The 17,537-nt window shown below is 39.4% G+C and overlaps 2 protein-coding genes across 7 annotated transcripts in view; one reads left to right on the top strand and one right to left on the bottom strand.

Moving 5' to 3' along the window:
* CCDC146 (coiled-coil domain containing 146) overlaps positions 1 to 17,537 on the top strand; it is a 78,610-nt gene that overhangs the window by 57,209 nt on the left and 3,864 nt on the right. For all 4 annotated transcript variants that reach the window (XM_066985535.1, XM_066985412.1, XM_048068413.2 and 1 more), the window contains 7 exons: positions 2,950 to 3,045; positions 4,586 to 4,756; positions 6,154 to 6,242; positions 6,361 to 6,525; positions 8,910 to 9,134; positions 9,763 to 9,991; positions 16,533 to 16,661. In XM_066985535.1, the coding sequence (XP_066841636.1) occupies positions 2,950 to 3,045; positions 4,586 to 4,756; positions 6,154 to 6,242; positions 6,361 to 6,525; positions 8,910 to 9,134; positions 9,763 to 9,991; positions 16,533 to 16,661 (1,104 nt within the window). The remainder of the gene's footprint in view (positions 1 to 2,949; positions 3,046 to 4,585; positions 4,757 to 6,153; positions 6,243 to 6,360; positions 6,526 to 8,909; positions 9,135 to 9,762; positions 9,992 to 16,532; positions 16,662 to 17,537) is intronic.
* The window catches only part of GSAP (gamma-secretase activating protein), a 63,211-nt gene continuing 51,626 nt past the window's right edge, over positions 5,953 to 17,537 (bottom strand). For 2 of the 3 annotated variants that reach the window (XM_066985691.1, XM_066985782.1), the window contains exon 32: positions 5,953 to 16,584. The gene's annotated coding sequence lies outside the window, so the exon portion shown is untranslated. The remainder of the gene's footprint in view (positions 16,585 to 17,537) is intronic. The other variant, XM_066985743.1, reaches the window with a different exon arrangement.

The following is a 17,537-nucleotide window of genomic DNA, read 5'->3' as shown; positions in this document are numbered from 1 at the left end:
GGCTCAAGCTTTTATAGCTGTAACAAAAATTCTGCATCAAGCTATACTGAGCTATTCTTGAGGAATGGAATTTAGGCTGGGAACATCCTAATCAAAGAGACCTGGGAGATTATTGGCACTGTGGCTGCATGTCTTCCTTTAAAATACTGCGAGATTATGGTCATTTTAGAAGTGACATAGTACAGTACCTTGCTCATTGGCATCAGAGAAATTTGTATCTGGCAAATAAAGCCAAGTATTGCATGAATCCCGGGTCTTACATCAGGTGACAAAAGGATTCATCTTTTTTAAATTTGAAGATTGCTTGCACATTGTTCTAAATAATTTATAATGCATTTAACATTATTTTTGGGGCAGAAAACTAGCCCTACGTAAATTTGGTATTAAACGATATAATTCCCTAATTCATTTCCACTCAAATTTCTCTTTTCTCAGTTCTCTCCCTACATTACTATTTCACACATTACTCTTTTCATACTGATTTACTCTGTCCTGTTTTATTTATTCTGATTTTAAAGAGCAGTTTCATTCTGTTTGTCCATTTGAAGCAATTCCTTTCTTTTCTCCTTCCCATTCTTAAAAAAATATTTTGTTTACAACTTTTTCATATTCTTTTTCTCTCATCACTGATTCTTCTAGTCCTTCTTTCTTAAGCTTTTTTCCTATATCCCTTCCTATATTGAAAGTCAATCTTATAAAATTCATCTTGCATAGTCAAGTAAATATATATTTTTTTCCCCAGGAGAATAATTTATCAATTATCTGATTCAGAAGCGTAAGGGCTTAATGTTGCCTAATTTGATATTGTGTCACTGCAATTTTTTTTTTATCCTTCTAAGCAATTCAGGCAGGAAAAAAAAAGTCTTATTTACATCACTGTAAAATTGTTTTTACTGTCTGAATAGGGCATATTCATAGATGAAGTTGAAATTTCCTCCTGAATTCACATGTGTATTAATTACCTGGTAATTCCAGCCTACTTGGGAAGGGGAGAAGCTCTATATAACCAGACAAAAAAGTTTTAAACTGAGTTTCCTGAACTGTTGATTAAAGGGCATGCTTATATTCCAGACTTTAACATTAAAGCTCATACTGAGATTTTGTTCAGTATCAGCTTAGAGAATCTGAGAAATGTTTTTTTTTTTTTTTTTCCTGTGTTCCTATTGAAGAAATATTCCTGGAGGGAGAATCGCAATTGTTCAGAAACATGTAATGTTAAAACCAAATGCCATAACTCACTGACAGCTGTGGTTAGAGTTCACTGTCTTGGGCGAGATCCCAACCCAACCACGTTACACTGTGTGAAAGGGCTGGAGACCTGTAATGGGACCATAAAGTTTAAATTGCATTGCAGAGGAATTCCCTCAGTGCTGAGCCAGGTTATACTGCAGGCTGGCGTGTGTGTTGCCAGTTGCAGCATGCATGAGGAGCGAGGTAAAGGGAATGCTGGTAGGAGATAAAAGTGTAGTTACAAGCAATGTCTTACTCCAGAAGTTACAGGATGGTACCAGAACATAACCAGGCCAGCAAAATATAGCCTTTTTAGCCCACCAACGCCGTTCTCTGATTCTCTTCTTTGCTCTTTTAGAAGAGCAAATGTGAAAACACCCCTGCCCTGCAGCACAGTCAGTTCAAATGCAATATTGGAGTGCGAAAGACTGGAGCAGCCAGCTTAATTCTAGTTTGCATTTGCTATCTTGAGATGGTTTCCATTTGGAAGCACAGAAGTTAAAATATTTTAATATTCAAGTAGTTCAAGTGCCTGTTTGACTGATGTAAGCCAGATTTGCATTTATTCAGTGTGATTCCAAGTGAAATTTTCACCAGAATTAATTGCTAATATAAATACTGCAGAAACAGCAGTACATCAGTGTGTTGCCCCAAATTTCTCTTCAATTGTCTGCAGAAGTGCAGAACGACTAGTTTGTAGAGTAAGGAAATTACACAAACACTTCCTTCAAATGTGTTTTTCTTCTTGTTAAGTTGTGAAAGGTCAGCTATTGCTAAACGTCGACATTCTGTGTGAAAGAGAACTGGCGGCCCTGGCTGCCACCAGCCCCAAAGCACGGCTGCTGTTCCTCTCCCTCCGTGGACGTGCTTTCTTCTGGCAACACAATGCAAAGACAGCCAAAAGTGCCTAAGTTTAGTCCTGTCTGGTGTCTAAGGACAAGAGTCCTTAACGGATTAAAGATGTTTGTATGAGCTTTCTACATTTAGACTCAAGAACTGGATGGCATCTTTTGAATCCCATCATGGAAATGTGGAAACGTCTGTTTACAGCTGCCACAGCCTTTTGCACAGCAGAAGTGGTAACGAATGCAAATGGTTGTAGTGGGATTGCTCAGATGTATTTTAATCAGAAAGTAATTTCTTCCCTTACACGTTTCATTTTAATTTTATAATAAACAGATTCTCCCATATTGTACAAAAAATATATATAGCACAAATATATAGCACATAACCATGTTATTTGTTTGGACTTTCTAAAGGCTAAGGAGGAAACAGGAAAATCTTACTTTAACAACTTAAAGCAAAAAAAAATATGATAAAAAATGACACATGCATGAAATAAAAACCCCATTAAAATTATTGGTATTTTCTTCCTTCAGCAAGGTCAGAGTTAACATATTTATGTAATTGATTTTTCTGATTTTTTTAATTGTGGCTTATTTGCTGAAAAGAATAACAAGTGTAAATTCAGTTACTTAAATTGGGCTTTGTGAAGTTCAGTGCTTACAGTTAAATTCTGAATAGAAAAACTTGAACAACTTGCAAGTATTGCTGAGGAGCTCTACTCGACAACCAATAACTCTTGGATTAGCTACTATAACAAGACAGAAAAAAAAATCATTTCATAATGTATGTAACTAATTGAAACAGATTTTCTGCATTTTACATTTTTCACATCTTTTGTTGGCATCATGCAGAATGTGTGATTTATTTTTGTAGGCAGAAGCTATCCCTAAAAGTAATGAAGTACTATTAGAAAGAAGACGAGAACTGCAGAAGGAAATTGAAATGAACAAGAGAAGTTTAGCTGAACAGGTGATGTGTTCTGCTTTCTCATACTTACTCACTGTAACAGTTGCTTTACAGCCATGAGAATAAAGGGAATGAAGAAAAACTGATGAGAGTTTCTAGCTGCATCTTTCTGGTGAGACAACATGCAAGAGTATTTTCTTCAGTTTTAAAGACTGGTTGCTTGTCATATTTAAAAAACATTTTTCAGTGTTACTGGTCACATATTGGAAGGTAGAAAACATATCTTTTTTCTAGTTTAAGTCCTTCTGAATATCATTAACTATATTGCAGCTAGAAATATGATGGATATAAATTTTCTTTGGGTATGGCACAGTATCTTGTTAAAACAAGGACAATTCAGAATTGCTAAATTATAATTTTTCATCTTCATAGTTTTGTTATTTCATAGAATCATGGTTTGTGTTGCAAGGGACCTTAAAGACCATCTACTTCCAACTCCCCTGCCAAGGGCAGTGACACCTTCTACGAGATTTCTTGATGCCTGTCAAATATACTGAATATGCTGTGGAAATGCAGATTCTTCAATTGTAAGAGTATTAGTACTTGCCACTATACAGATGACTTTATAACAAGCAATATTTTTCAGACATACTTTTTTCTTAAGATCATATTCTCTTATCTTCTTACCCTCATATACATTTTCATTTTGTGCCGTCTTTTAATTCGTTAGCTTTTTCAGGTGGAATTCAGCTTAGTTTTGAATACATATACAAAGGTATTTCCATATCACTATTTGTGTATGCGATATGTTTTTAACAGACCACAATAGTCAATAATGATCTATATATATGGTTGGTGAAACCTGGAAATAGACTTATTTAAAGATCATAGAGGGATGTAAGTGGATTCAAAGATTACACAAATAACTGTTCTGATCATCTAACCTGACCACCAGTACAATACAGATCAGAGAAGTTCCCTGAGTTTTCACTACGGTGAAAACTTAGAAAAAGTCCAAATTTTGATTTTAAAATTGCCAATGTGGGAGGGACAACAACAGTTCCTGCTAAATTGTTTCGATGGTTAATCTGTGTTAAAAATGTGTGGCTTTTATCATCTGAGTTCGTCTAGCTTTAGCTTTCAGTCACTGGATTTTGTTACATTTGACCTCTAATTTGGGAAGTCTGTTATCAGATTTCTCTTCACTTTATGGCTACAACAGACTCTGATCCAGTTATCCTCTCATTTTGATTTAAAGACACAAAGCTCTTTGAGATTCCTCATGTAAAACTTGTTTTCCAAACCTTTTGTAGTGAAGATTTGTGCATACTCCAGTTTTGTTACTTTTCTATTTAATAGCTGAAAGACCTGCTAGATTGAGGAAGAGAAACTTCCGAGGTGATAAGATATTTTAACTTGTTGCTAAGGAATTATGCATAACATTTCAGCTGGTATCTTTAAGGCAGTTTTATTATATATTTATATTTAAATCCATGTAGTCTGTATATTTGTGTGCTTTGCAGATAAAACCAAAGTGTTTCAAACTTCAGGTTTGTCAACCTGATGCATCAGTGCATAAGGAACTGAATTTGCTTTTCTTCAGGAAATGATATCAGATATGGATGCCCGCACGTTAGATGAATGTATTGCTGAAGAGAGACGGCTTTTCAAAGAGCAGGAAAAATACAGAAATGAGTTATCCAGACTTGCACATCTGACGTGGCTCAAAGTTGAAGAGAGGGGGCAAAAATGTAGGGAAGTTCAGAAAGCCCAGGTAAAAAATTATATCTCGTATAATTGGAAGACTGTTCTAAAGTAAAAGCTGGTATAAGGAGAAATTAAATTACTGGTGAGGGGAACCTTACAGACTCTCATTTCCCTCTTCAAAGTTCCACCACCACACAGGAAGCTCACAAGTCTCTTGTTTTAGTGGCAATTTGTGGTGCAGTGCAATAGTGTACTGCAATATCACAACACAATCGAAACAAGGTGTTTGAAAGGAGGTTTTCTTTCTAAAGAATAAAATAACTAATTCTGAAAGAAAGAGGCAGAAAAGCAGATAGCCTCAGCTGAGATTCTCAGAAGTACAACAACCATGTGTTTTATTGTGCAAATATATGGACATTAGAAGATAATAGATCTGCTACTTATACCAAGGACAGGTGCCAATTTTTATTTTCCTGATACGCTTCAAGGTTTAAGTCATTCTATTAATTTGAAGGAAGAGGGAAAGAAAACTTTTTTTCTGAATAGTCACTGGGTTTGCTGGCATTATAGTATCATGCATGTCCTGTGATTTTGCACAGTCTGCAGTAAATACCAGGAACAAACTGATTACACTTTCACAATGTATGTCTGGATTAAAATAAATCAGATAAGCTACCCCTTTAGCACTTTGGGAATATTTGATTGTCTATACAAATAGAGTCAAAGGAGCATGTCAGGCTTTACACATTTGTTAAAAATAAGTCCATAAACAGATAAAATCATAAAGAAAATAAATTAACACACCTGACCAGAATTCCAACCGAAGATCCACCAGCTTTTCCTAATGCCAGTACGACCTCCTATCAGTGGGAGGTGAGAGAAGGCCTGTCCACTAAAGGTTAATGACCCAGACTATTAAGGGCTGAACAGAACTGAAATCAAAAGGTAAGAGCCCTAACAAAACGTGTGTCATTCTACTTGATCATCAGTAATTGTTTAAAAGGCAGAAAAAAAAAAAAAAAAAAAAAGAAAGAAAGAAAAAAAAAGTGAAAAAGGAATTTTATTTGAAAAAGTGACCAGAAATTCAAGGTACAATTTCAGTGGTGCATATGCCAGATAATTATATTGTGATGGAGAGGCTGATTAACAGAAATAATAGAACTCCAGATAGCAGGGGACCAATCATTTTAAGATGCAGCATCAAATCTATTATCTACATTAACAACAGTCATTGTAAGATTAGTATACATAGAAAGACTGTGCTCTTTAACGTTACAGTAAAAGTATTTCATTATAATTAGAACAAGTTCTTGGAACAATTCTGCCTTACTGTCTTTTCCTCATCTAAGAGGAGTAGCCATTTGAGTTCCTTCTTTGAAGATATTTCTTTGAAAAATCTAAAGTTTTTAGATTTTTAGATTAGAAAACTCTAAAGTGCTTACTGAATTCTATTTTACATTTCAGATACAACTCCAAAATAGTGTTAAAGAAATAAAAAGAAAGGATCTTGAAATACAAGTGTATAAAAAGAGGAAAAGAAAAATCCAGAAACAGTAAGAAAATAATAATGATACATTTAATAAAATAATGCCTTTTAAGGCATTTTTTTAACGAGATAATGTGTGCATTAACTTACAATAATTAATTCTTTTACACTTGTCTTTTCTTCAGACTCCAAGGATTTGCTAAAATATATGATGTAATCCAAAATGAAAGGAATAAATGTATAAATTTGGCACATACTGCTCAGCAGAAAGCAACTGAAATTAGAAACCGGGTAAAACTGATAGGAAATGAAATAGAAACTTTAAGGAATACTGTTATAACCAAAGAAAGGTGAGTTTTAACTAAGCTATAGATCACAACTATAAAAATAGGAAAGAATTACAGAAAATCCTAAGAGATAATCCAGTTCAACTTCAACTACACCTATTTCTTCCTTAACAGCTATTACCCTGATTTTTAAAACCTGATCCAAACAAAAATGTTGCAACACCCTTACATAATCTGCTCCAATTTCTTATCACCCTAACAATTCACAATTAGGCTGGGCGTCACTGCATGGCAGGGAAGCATTTTTGAAGTTTGTCTGGCATCTGTCTCGCTTTCCTAACCTTTGAAGGGAGAAACTGTCACTGCACTTCCTTTGTATCACAGTTCTCAAGCCTCTAGCATCTGAATAAGAACAACACTGTTGTACTCTTACTTGCTCATCCTTAGGCAAAAATGAGGTCCAAAAAATAAGCTATTCCTCAACAGGCTGCTGCATGGTACTAGTAAAGGAGTCACTAGCTAGTAACGTGGCTGCCTAATTATTAAAACAGAACTAGGTTTCTTGGTTCAAATTCAAACTGAAGTCTATAAGGACAACATTTATTTCAGATCAAAGAAAACACGGTTTCGATTTCCAGACAATCCTAATCAAAATGAAAGTTTGCATTGACAACAAAGAGGGTGAGGAGGAACAGTTGGGGTGTGATTCTATTTCTTTTCTCCTGGATCACTATTTAGGGGAGATGCCTTTTTGCAGTCTTTTTGTCATCCTAGTGATGATATTCTGCTTGGTGCTGTACAGACGGAATGACAATGTCTCTGAAATTGGAAGCTGGGAAAGCAGGAAGCTGGCAAAGAGTTAATTGTGTATACAAAGAAGCACAGCCAAAACTGAGTTTACAAATAATTTGTTTTGCCCCAAACTTTGTTTTCTGGTGCCAACAAAAAATTGCACAACCAGACCTAAGAATGTATTCAGGATACATTCACTCAAAATATATTTTGAATCTGCGTGTAGATTGATTTCAAAGTCATGCTGGAGAAAGAGGGAAAAGAAGTGGCACTTCATTGATTTAAGTCATTTTGTTGAAATGCACAAGCTTATATTTTGTACTAAAATTGTTGAGGTCTTCCCAATAAATTCCTGCTGAAAGGAGGAGAAAGGCTAAAAAGACGGGTATATATATCATCTAGACATCAGAAATAACTTATTGTTGTATACTGGACCATACTCCAGTAGGGAGCCAACAGACATTTTGATCTCTGCAAACCTGGATTTAAAAATAGCTAAAGGTAATGAATTATTAGTAATTCTGTACCCTATGGGAAATATTTCTAATCCCAGTAATAGACTTTAGTATCATTGTATCCCTGGCTTAACTGCAAGCTACGCAATTTAGAGGACAGAGCATCAGTCCAAAAAGATAAAGGCTCTTCATAAATTATTTAATAATACATTGCATTTCTGCAATACTACCATTCTTTCACTCTGAAACTTGCTTTACAAAAGTTTAATTCAACACTGTAATACCCTCTGGACCTGGAAAGTGTTATACACACAGGCGAAATGAACCAGAAAGAAGCTCACAGCTTTGCACGGAGTAATTCAGCAGCTTAATGCTGGAACCAAGGATGGGAAACGGGATATTTCATTTGCAGTTCTGTATTTTAACAGGGGACAATGCTGCTTCTTTCACTACCTCTTTCATACATTGACATGAATATCTTCCCAGTGTAGCCACGGTAGCGTCTTGCTCAAGAAGTGATACTTACCACAGATTAAATGCAGAAAGTCTAAGTTCCTTGTTGTTGGCAAATAAATGACCCATGTGGCAACAAGAAGCTGTCTTTTGAGCAGGGGACCATCACCCAAAGGCTAGCAGGGTCTCTTGAAATAATGTGTTCCTTTCTTCATTTTTATGGATCTGCGAGAGGAGCTTGTCACTGATCAATGTTGTGATTGTTTTGTTTCTCAAAACGATTGTTTTGAGACAAGGGAGGTTTTGAAACAAGGGAGATTGATAATGTTCTTTCTTGTGTTGCGGTGTGCTATAAACTTGGAGACCTTATTTAAATATTGCTCTTAAAATGGAGAGAAGGACAGGTTTTCTACCCACGAAGAATTCCCATCATAGTTTATACTTCTACTCTTGAACTTTATTCCTTATGTCCCCTTGGGCTACCCAGTGAAGGATCGAGCTGTGGTGCAGGGCTCCATTTCAAGCACTTAGCTGGGCTGTAGTCCAGATCTGTTCAAGCTGGAAAGAACTCGCACAGAGAAGCTGTTCTCAGAGAGACTTTCTACCTCTTGTAGTGTGTCTGCCAAGCAGAGTGACATAGAAGACCCTTTGTGTATTTTAGGAATTAGTTTAAGCTCTGCTTTTAATAGCTGAAATTACTTTCAATTTAAAAGGACTAAACTTTCCTGTTTTTCTGTTATGTTAAAGAATACTGCAGAGACAACATCTGAAGAACACAAGTAATGTAGCAATTAAAGACAGTCTCAGAACTGATTACTCCAAACTTCAGCGAGTCATGGATGAGATGAAAGAAAAGAAAAAGCAACAGCTTCTGGATCTTGACAGACTTACCAATATTATCTCCCGCATTGAAGAGGAAATTGTGCAGCTACGCAAAAAATACGAAAGGGCTATTCAGCAAAAAAATGAGAGGTATACACATAAATTTGATGTAATAAAATGTGTGATTTTGAGATTCATCAGTCAACAATATTTTTCAACATATGAGCAAGTCTAGTTATGAATACTACACGGCTGCCTTACTCCAGTGCTTCATAAACAGCCCGCCTCACTGCAGTGCCAGTGCTGCTGTGCATTTTACAGGTGTTTGTTGTTTCTCCATAGATAAAGACAATTGTTCTTCAGAACAGAATTTTTACAGAACAGTACCATAGCTTATCTACTGAATGCCTGGAGAGCTTGTACCCTCCTGCTCTGTTTGGGCTTTGTGTATATCTCTCGTATAAAAACACAGTTGTAGAGCTCTCTGATCCTGTTAATTCACTTTAAAAGGAATGCTTACAGAAGCCAGAAGAGCTTTAAAAATCATATGAAACACCAGGGTAACCTCTGCAGTTGTGTGTTCTCTAATTTTGACATTGTAATCCTTTTGTTCTCTATTTAAAGTGTCGTAATGATATCAAAATAGCATTTGTGAAATTTTGGTACATTTTCCTAGCTTATTACTATCATCCTTCAAGCTTGCCAGTTATGTGCTTGAATAGAATGCATTGAATACGAGCCAAAAATTTTTAAGTCTTACCTTCTGGGCTTATTGCAGCGGTCTTCTGCTCAAAAGTCGAGAAGAAGAGGTATGCATTTTATATGAAAAAATAAATATGCAAGAGATGTTGTGTAGAAATGGAGATATTGAGATGCAAGCTATGGATGAAAAGATCAGTTTTCTGAAGATGAAGGTAGCTGAGAAGAAGAGACAGATTAAATTTTGGTTTAAAGCACTACCAACGAAGAAAGCCCTGGATGCAGATTTGGTGGTACTTCAGATACAGGTTGGTGGGAAAGAAACCTTTACCTTTCTGTTTGTTCATTTGATTGTTTGCTTGAGTTATTCTGTATTTTAAAACAAAGCACTGATTCATGTTTTTAACATCACATTTGTGAGTTTCTAGCTTATGACTCTGACACTTTGCCTTGCACATACCAAACACTGCCTGGCTATGGAATCTCAGCTGGTCCTCCCCATAGCCGTAAATGTCAACATGACTAAGCTGGAGAATAGTACTCATGGGGAAAAAATGGGAATGGAGATAAAATTTGTTAAAACTGTATTGATGGGGGTAGGTGGAAGGACGGGGATATACTTAGGTCTTCAAATTCCTGAAATAATAACTCAATTCACACTTGACTGTGAGCCTACTCTGGAAACTCTGCTGCCCACAATGATGCCATGTACATTTTCTTCTACACAAAAACAGTGTAAGTTTTAGTTCTAGTTACAACATGACATTAAACAATTAACAAACTGCAGTGTTCGTCATTGTTCTGGACATTCTTTCCTTGCTTTCTGAAATGGCTCATTTACTTTTGACCTTATCTCCAGTTGGTAATTTTTTCCATACATACTCAGTGCCTGCACAAAATTGTAAATTATGGTGTACCATTGCCATCTGTAATTGCTAGATGGGAGCTGTGACTCACTGTTAAATAGTGCTTGCACTATTCTGTTACTTTTGGTCTTTTAAAGAAATTATATGCTCTGCTAAAAGAATAAAACTTTCTACCTTACACAAATCATACCCCAAAGAGCTGTACTGTGCAATTACAGATTTCAATGATGAATAGAGAGAGTACGAAAACAACATGATAGACTAAAGAAAATAAGCGATGTTTAAAGGTAAGACTTAGAATGAGACTGAGAGTCACAGAGACAAATGCAATAATGACGGGCAGATAGTTTCTGAGAACTGAGAGTCAGTAGTGAACCTTTGATTTTTGTGTTCTGCATTCCTGAAACTTTCTCCTTTGTGATGATGGTTTACATGAAATCACAGTTAAAGAGAAGCTGCTGATACAGGCTCTTTACGTCTTTTTGCTATAAGAGGATAAAATTAAAAAGTAGGAAAATAGTGTTGTGAGGCATGGAATAGTCTCAATAAATGTTCCCAAGTCAAAGATTTGTCAGTGAACAATAATCACAATTGTGATTAATCAAACAATCAGTTCTCAGCTTTTTTAATGTAACTAAATACCGTGGTTACTGAAGCTGTATTACATGGCTCAAAGTGGCCATGAACACAGCCATCTCCTTGCGCTCAGCCCTTCTAGCATTAGTACTGTTCCTCCTGCTGGCAATAGCCATTATGTCTAGTGAGAAACAGTTTCAAACCATTTGGCTTTATCTCCATGATTCAAATAAAAGCCATAAGCCCAAAGCTGAATTCTGGTGTTGGCTGCAAAATTCAGCTCACCAATTTCTGTCCTGATTACAGCTTTGGCCCCAGGTTGAAATCCAACTCACTATCTGCTCTATTACAATGTGCCAAGTATTTTACAATAATGCTCATTTGCACAAAACTTTGACTTGGTGGGGTCAATACAGACCTAAATCACTCATCTTGTCTGTGAATCCAACCTCTGATGCCAAGCTGAAACCTGAAGAGTTGTTACCAGTTGCTCCAACTTTAAGTTCATGTTAGGAGCCCACTGGACAAATTATCCAAATAAATGGATATGGTCTGTTTATTACTGGAAAGAGTTAGGTGTTCTTGCCTACAGAGGAGATCCTGATAACCTTATGTGGCAAGGAAAATGTTCCTCTTGGAGGTCGTTGTCCTGGAGGCACCTACCTCTCCCCTTTGATTACATAGGAAACTTTGAATGATGTAGGAAGAGTACCTCAAAAGGCATCTACTTCTGAAATACAGTTGGACTATCTGAATTAAGCGCGACAAATTCTGTACCTGCTCTTCTTAAATTTTCTTTCCCCCCTTTCCTACCCTTCCTGTCTTCTTAAATCTTGAGTATTTTCTAAACTTTGTAATCTTATTCTTTTCTGTACTGTTTTTCTCTTCTCTTGCATTTCCCAATCTTCCCATTTCCCCAGAACTTTTTTCTTTTTACTCAATCCAGTGGTAAATTAAACTTTCTGGTATTGCTTGCTGAATGATCTTCCAACAACAGATATCATTTCATATATGGTAATATTTCAAATACAGAGGGACCTGAAATGAAAACAAGCTTCAGCATCACAAATTAAAAAATATTTCAATATTTGCTCTTTGCTTGCATTTGATGGAAATCTTTTGATTTTTTTTCAGAGACGTTGTTTGAATTTAAGTATCACTTATTCTAACCAGATGCATTCATCATCACTAGATTAGCTATTCTGAGATGGGTTGCCTATTGCTGTTGGAGGTGTACCTCTGACCAGAAGGATGAACGAACACATTGTATTCAACAGGCTACAGCAACCGCCCCCCTGTCTGGGTGGATGTGGTACCCACTGGGGAGTGGAAAAGCACAGGTGGGGGCTGTGTGACGTGTCTAGAACAAAAATTTCATCTGGGTCTCCCATATTGCACATGAGCTGCTTAATCATCAAGCTCGTGGATGTTCCACTCTTACACTTCCACACCAAAGGCTGCACATTTCCACAAAAGAAAGCAATGCTGATGAATAGATTTTATCTAATAAAATACCAGAGCTGCTCTAAGCCAGTGCTAATAATGTGGACCAGGTATTTTTGTTACTATCAATGTAAAGTAGAAAAAATAGAAATATTTCAAAGTACTTTATCTGAGACAGACTGCCTGGCGAGGTTCTAAGGCGGTTTTCCGTGGGCCTAAAACTGAGTAACTTTTTAATTTTGATTGCACATGAATTTTCCTGCTGACTGAAATGACTCGTGAAAACCAGTCTGCCTTCATGCATCAATGAGAAATACTTGGCACTAATCATTAATTAGTCCAACGAACAGACCCGCTGAGCTGGCAAGGTGCTCTAGGTGGCACCTCCATGCCTCAGAGCTAAGCTAATGTACTGACAATCTCATAAAGGCATTTGGCCAAAAAATTTATCCAGGTTTTAATACTGCCCCATGAAAATCTACAGACCACATCATCGGCGGCAGGAAACCAGGGCTTGCAGAGAGCTGAAAGGTTTGTCAGGGCAGTCCTGCTTCTGCGTGCGTTTTTCTGCTGTTCCTGAGAGGGCTGAGCTGGTCTTTCAAACCTCTGCTGATCGAAACTCCAGTTCCCCAGGCAAGCTGTCCCAGTGCATCCTTAACAGAGGAAAGATTTTCTTAACCTTTAGCCTGATCCTTTCTTGCTGCAATGTATGCCTACTGATTTTTTTTTTCTTCCATCCACCAGGGACATGACAAACAGATCATTCTTTTCCTCCCTGCAGCAGTGTTTCATGTTTCTGGAATAAAGTTAATCACGCTCCTCTCCCATCCTTTTGTTAGGCTACACAACCCTATTCTTTCCATCAGCCCTTACAGCTAATGTTGCTTAGATCCTTCTTTTCTGTCTTCTTTTTCTATGTTATTATTTTTTTCCTTGACACGCAGTGCCTAATAGCAGTGGCTGAGAGTGAGAGGATTCATTCAGGCATCTGGCTGCTTGTAATTCTGCTTATGTACCCAGGTATGACAGTAGCCTTTCTTGCAGCAGCACATCTTGATTCACGTTCACCCTGCAAGTATACCAGGCCGTTTTTAAAGGTATCTAATCAGTTGGCCTTTATTCTGTATTCCTACAGATAATTTTTCCTGCCTATATGCAGCGCTTTGCATGTGTTGTTTGATATAATTTCATTTGTTCAAACCTTTTTTCAGATCATTTGGGATTTGAATCATCTCCTCCAAAATATTTGCAGTCTCTCTCAGCTTACCCTCATTCTACTGATGTAGTACTTGCCTTATATCTTCGTCAAGACCCTGTTTTCTTAGCTTGTTTATGAGAATACCATATGAAACAATATTGAAGCTGTGTAAAAACTAAGCTGCATGATACCTACCGTTTCTCATCCACATACCCGTTAAATTTTCATAGTAGGTAATTGCACTGGTTCGGCATGACTGTGCTGGCCAACGTCCACACCCTTTTTTATTTTTTAGCTATTTACAAAGGAAGCCGAATGACTTGTTCCAGATTTATTCTTCAGAAAGTGAAGTTATCAATGTTATCTATAATTCTGTACCTCCATTTCCCCCCATTTTTAAAAACAGGTGATATTTGCCCTATTCTAGTCCTCTAGGCACCTCGCCTGCCTTCTCTGAGCTTTCCAGAAGAAGCACCAGCCCCTCCACTTTCCCAGAGCAGTCCTTTACCTGGTATGTGTTCCCTCTTGCCTCTTTATTCTTCAGCAATTCTTCCTGTTTCGACTGTTTCCAATCAAGCACAGCGAGCCTCTCTTGTAGAGCCTTTTCCTATGCCCTGTATCAAATTTGCTCCAAGAAAGAAGGGTGGGCTTTTGGGGGGTGCTTAAGACTTAGAATCTCTCAGAGCTTAGCTGAAGTTCTGCCCAAGGAAAATGCCACAACTTAGGAGAAAATAAAGACTGTCACGTTTCAAGTATAAATAGACACATAAGATCATGGTTCATACCAGTTGTGCTTTGCTTCCCATACATTTGGGTTAGCCTGCATTTAATCAACCCCAATTCATATTGCATACAAAAGTAAGTATTTAACAGGAAACCTCTCACAGATTTTTGTTTTCCTGGTTTTGGCAGTGTCTGTTCTGCATTAGTCTCTCCTCTCCAAAGTAACCATTCAGTCCCAGAAAATCTGACCTGGTGAGCTGTCCCTGCTCTCGTTACGGGTACACTGCCTCCGACAAGGTGTTTGTAGCTGAGTTAGAGTTGAGCTATTTGTCCCTATAGATACAAAATACCTGGCAGCATTGCTGCATCCTGTTGTTTGTGTTCGTCCTGTTCTCCTGTTCTTCCGCTTGCAATTCTCTGTGTTGTTGGGCTTGGGTTTTAGTTGCTTACTAAAGAATAAGCAAGAACAAATCTTGCAGTACCCCTGAAACTAGCTGCAGAGTGAATGGCATACGTTTTAAACCAAATCACAATTTGACAAGGAAATTGTAGCTATTTAAGGTTTTTACTGTCGGCTCTTAGAGTAAAAGCAGGATCTGCACAATGCTGCTTTGCCAGAAGCGTTTAGAGCGAGCGCCCTGCGGCTGTTCCCTCACCACACGGGACTACCCGTCAGCTTTCCTTTCACGGTTAAACACGAATTGTTCACTTCAGTGAACCAGCCCCATCCCTGTAGCAACAGCTAAACATTTACTCCGTATTTCTGGTGACCCTTCATAGATTCAAGAGCCAGTGACCACTGTTTCCTTGGCAGTGTCATCCCCTGCAGCTGGAGGTTAGCATTTATAGCAAGTCGCGGGCTCATGTCCCGGTAGTGCCGATAGATCAAGGCGGTGTGACAACGTGCTGACGGACGGCCAGGTGCGTATCAACGCGCACAAAAACCATGGTCAGTCCTAAAAGTCCAGACGCTTTCAGAGAGGAATGTGGATTTCCATCTGTGTATTCTGGGAAGTGGCTTTCTCTGGAAGCTTCTCATGTCGGAAGGGTCAGGGAACACCTGCGCTTCGGGTCGCAGCAGCTCCCAGCGCTCAGTGTCACCGCCGAGTCACGTCAGGGTACGCGTCCAGGCACTCGAGCAGAGAAAACGTGGAAGCCTCCAGGCACGAGACCTTCAGCACTCGGCAGCAGGGCGGCGGGATGCCCAGGCTGCCAGCCCAGCGGGTGCTGCCACATGTCCCGGTGGCACCTGCGGGGCTGAGCTGAGTGCGGGGCAGCAGCCAGAGGTGGCGGGGACCGGGCTCGGAGAAGGAAGCGGGCACCAGTGAGAGTCAGAATGACAGAATAGTTTGGACTGGAAGGGACCTTAAAGGCCACCTAGTCCCAACCCCCTGCCATGGGCAGGGACACCTCCCACCAGACCAGGTTGCCCAAGGCCCCATCCAGCCTGGCCTTGAGGGCCCACAGCCTTCCCCGGGGCTTCCCTCCCTCCCCTGGGTGGAGCAAAACTGCCTGCACCCCCCAGGCAGCCAAGCTGCCCTCCCATGGGCAGCAGGCACAGAGGGCGGCCCTCAGCACAGGCTGGTGTGGCCCAAAGGACGTGGTTTGGGATAAACCACCTGCGGCTTTCATCCAGGCCACCCAGCAGGAGCTGAAGAAGGTATCAGCTCCCCCCAGGGCCGCCTTTGTCTAACTTTACAAAGATGTTCAGAAGGTAAATCCCCATTCATTAGGGCAATAGGACAGGAGAATGCTGTACCTCCACCGTCCACCTCTGGTTTCATAGGGAAACGTTTTCAGTCTCTGGCCAGCATCATTTTGCATCCCAAATGCTCCCCCTAAGGCCAGAGCCTTGCTTCCAAGACCAGGTGCAGTCAGTGAGCACGGCTGAGAGCTGTGCGCCCCACGTGCTTCGTTTGCAAACCACACAGCAAACCACAGTAAAACAAACACACCAGGACCTGCTGCCTCTCGTCGCAGAGTAATAACGGGGCTTTTTGCCTCCATCTGCACAGATAACTGCTGTGGGTTTTCGTTTGCTAGTATTCCCAGTGCAAGGACAGGATTAAACAGCTGGAGGCGATCTTTGCTGACCCTGCGAATGAGAGCAGAAAGCGAGACTTGGGAGGGACGGACCCATCGCCACCCGAACTGCTGAAGAAGATCAAACAGGTATCACCTCTTCTTACTTCACAATTGCTCGCACTTTGATTGACATTTAGAAAAAGCAAATGTTTTTTATTTCTAAAATAAACAGTCTGTAAGAGGAATTAATATATTTATGACTGGTTAGCAGGAACTGCAGCCCCGTGCCTGCCTCCCAGGAACAATGGATGTGGGGCATTTTGACTTCCTCCAGCAGAGGCCAGCAGGCTCTGTGCAGCACACCTGGCTTAGCATCACCCTCCCCTAGCTGGTTAATTCACATCATCGGCACTTCAGCACAGCCCCTCGGGATGCACTTAAGGGAGGGCACAGAAAAGGGGGCAGAGGACAGTAAACGCGAAATGACAAACCAATGAACGAAGCCGTCCAACCTCGGCAATCGGCTCTGAGCTGCCCCACCGCAGCACACGCGCTGTGACACGGAGGCAGTCCCGCTGTCCTCTTACAATCTGCACATACAACTCAGGATAAAACAAACACCCTTGTCGGGTAATTTAGCACAAACACACCTTGTTATCCCCTGAATTGCCTGAACATTTTGCTTTACTTCCACACATTGTTTGGCAGAGGAGGAAGCTCTGCGTAGCCAAGGACGCTGGAACACAGCCTCTTGCTCCAACCCCACGCACCACAAAGTTGGGCTTCTTGAACTTGTGAGATAGATTTAAATGCTCTCTTTCAATTTACTCAGTTTTTAAAGCCCTTTTAGTTGCACATGATTTTCGTTTTAGACTTTGGAGCTCACATTTTATTATTTTTTTTAGCAGCAGGGGTGAAAAATTGTTTCAAGCAAGAGCTGAAGCTTTTCTCTATATGACATAACTCAAGGAACCAGAAGTTAAAAAATCACTAGAAAAAAATAATCATTGTTGTCAGGAAAAT

The sequence above is a fragment of the Anser cygnoides genome, chromosome 1 (genome assembly GCF_040182565.1).
Source record: "Anser cygnoides isolate HZ-2024a breed goose chromosome 1, Taihu_goose_T2T_genome, whole genome shotgun sequence".
Lineage (NCBI taxonomy): Eukaryota > Metazoa > Chordata > Aves > Anseriformes > Anatidae > Anser > Anser cygnoides.
Note: the sequence above shows the minus strand (reverse complement) of the source record. Positions and strands in the feature narration are given on the sequence as shown.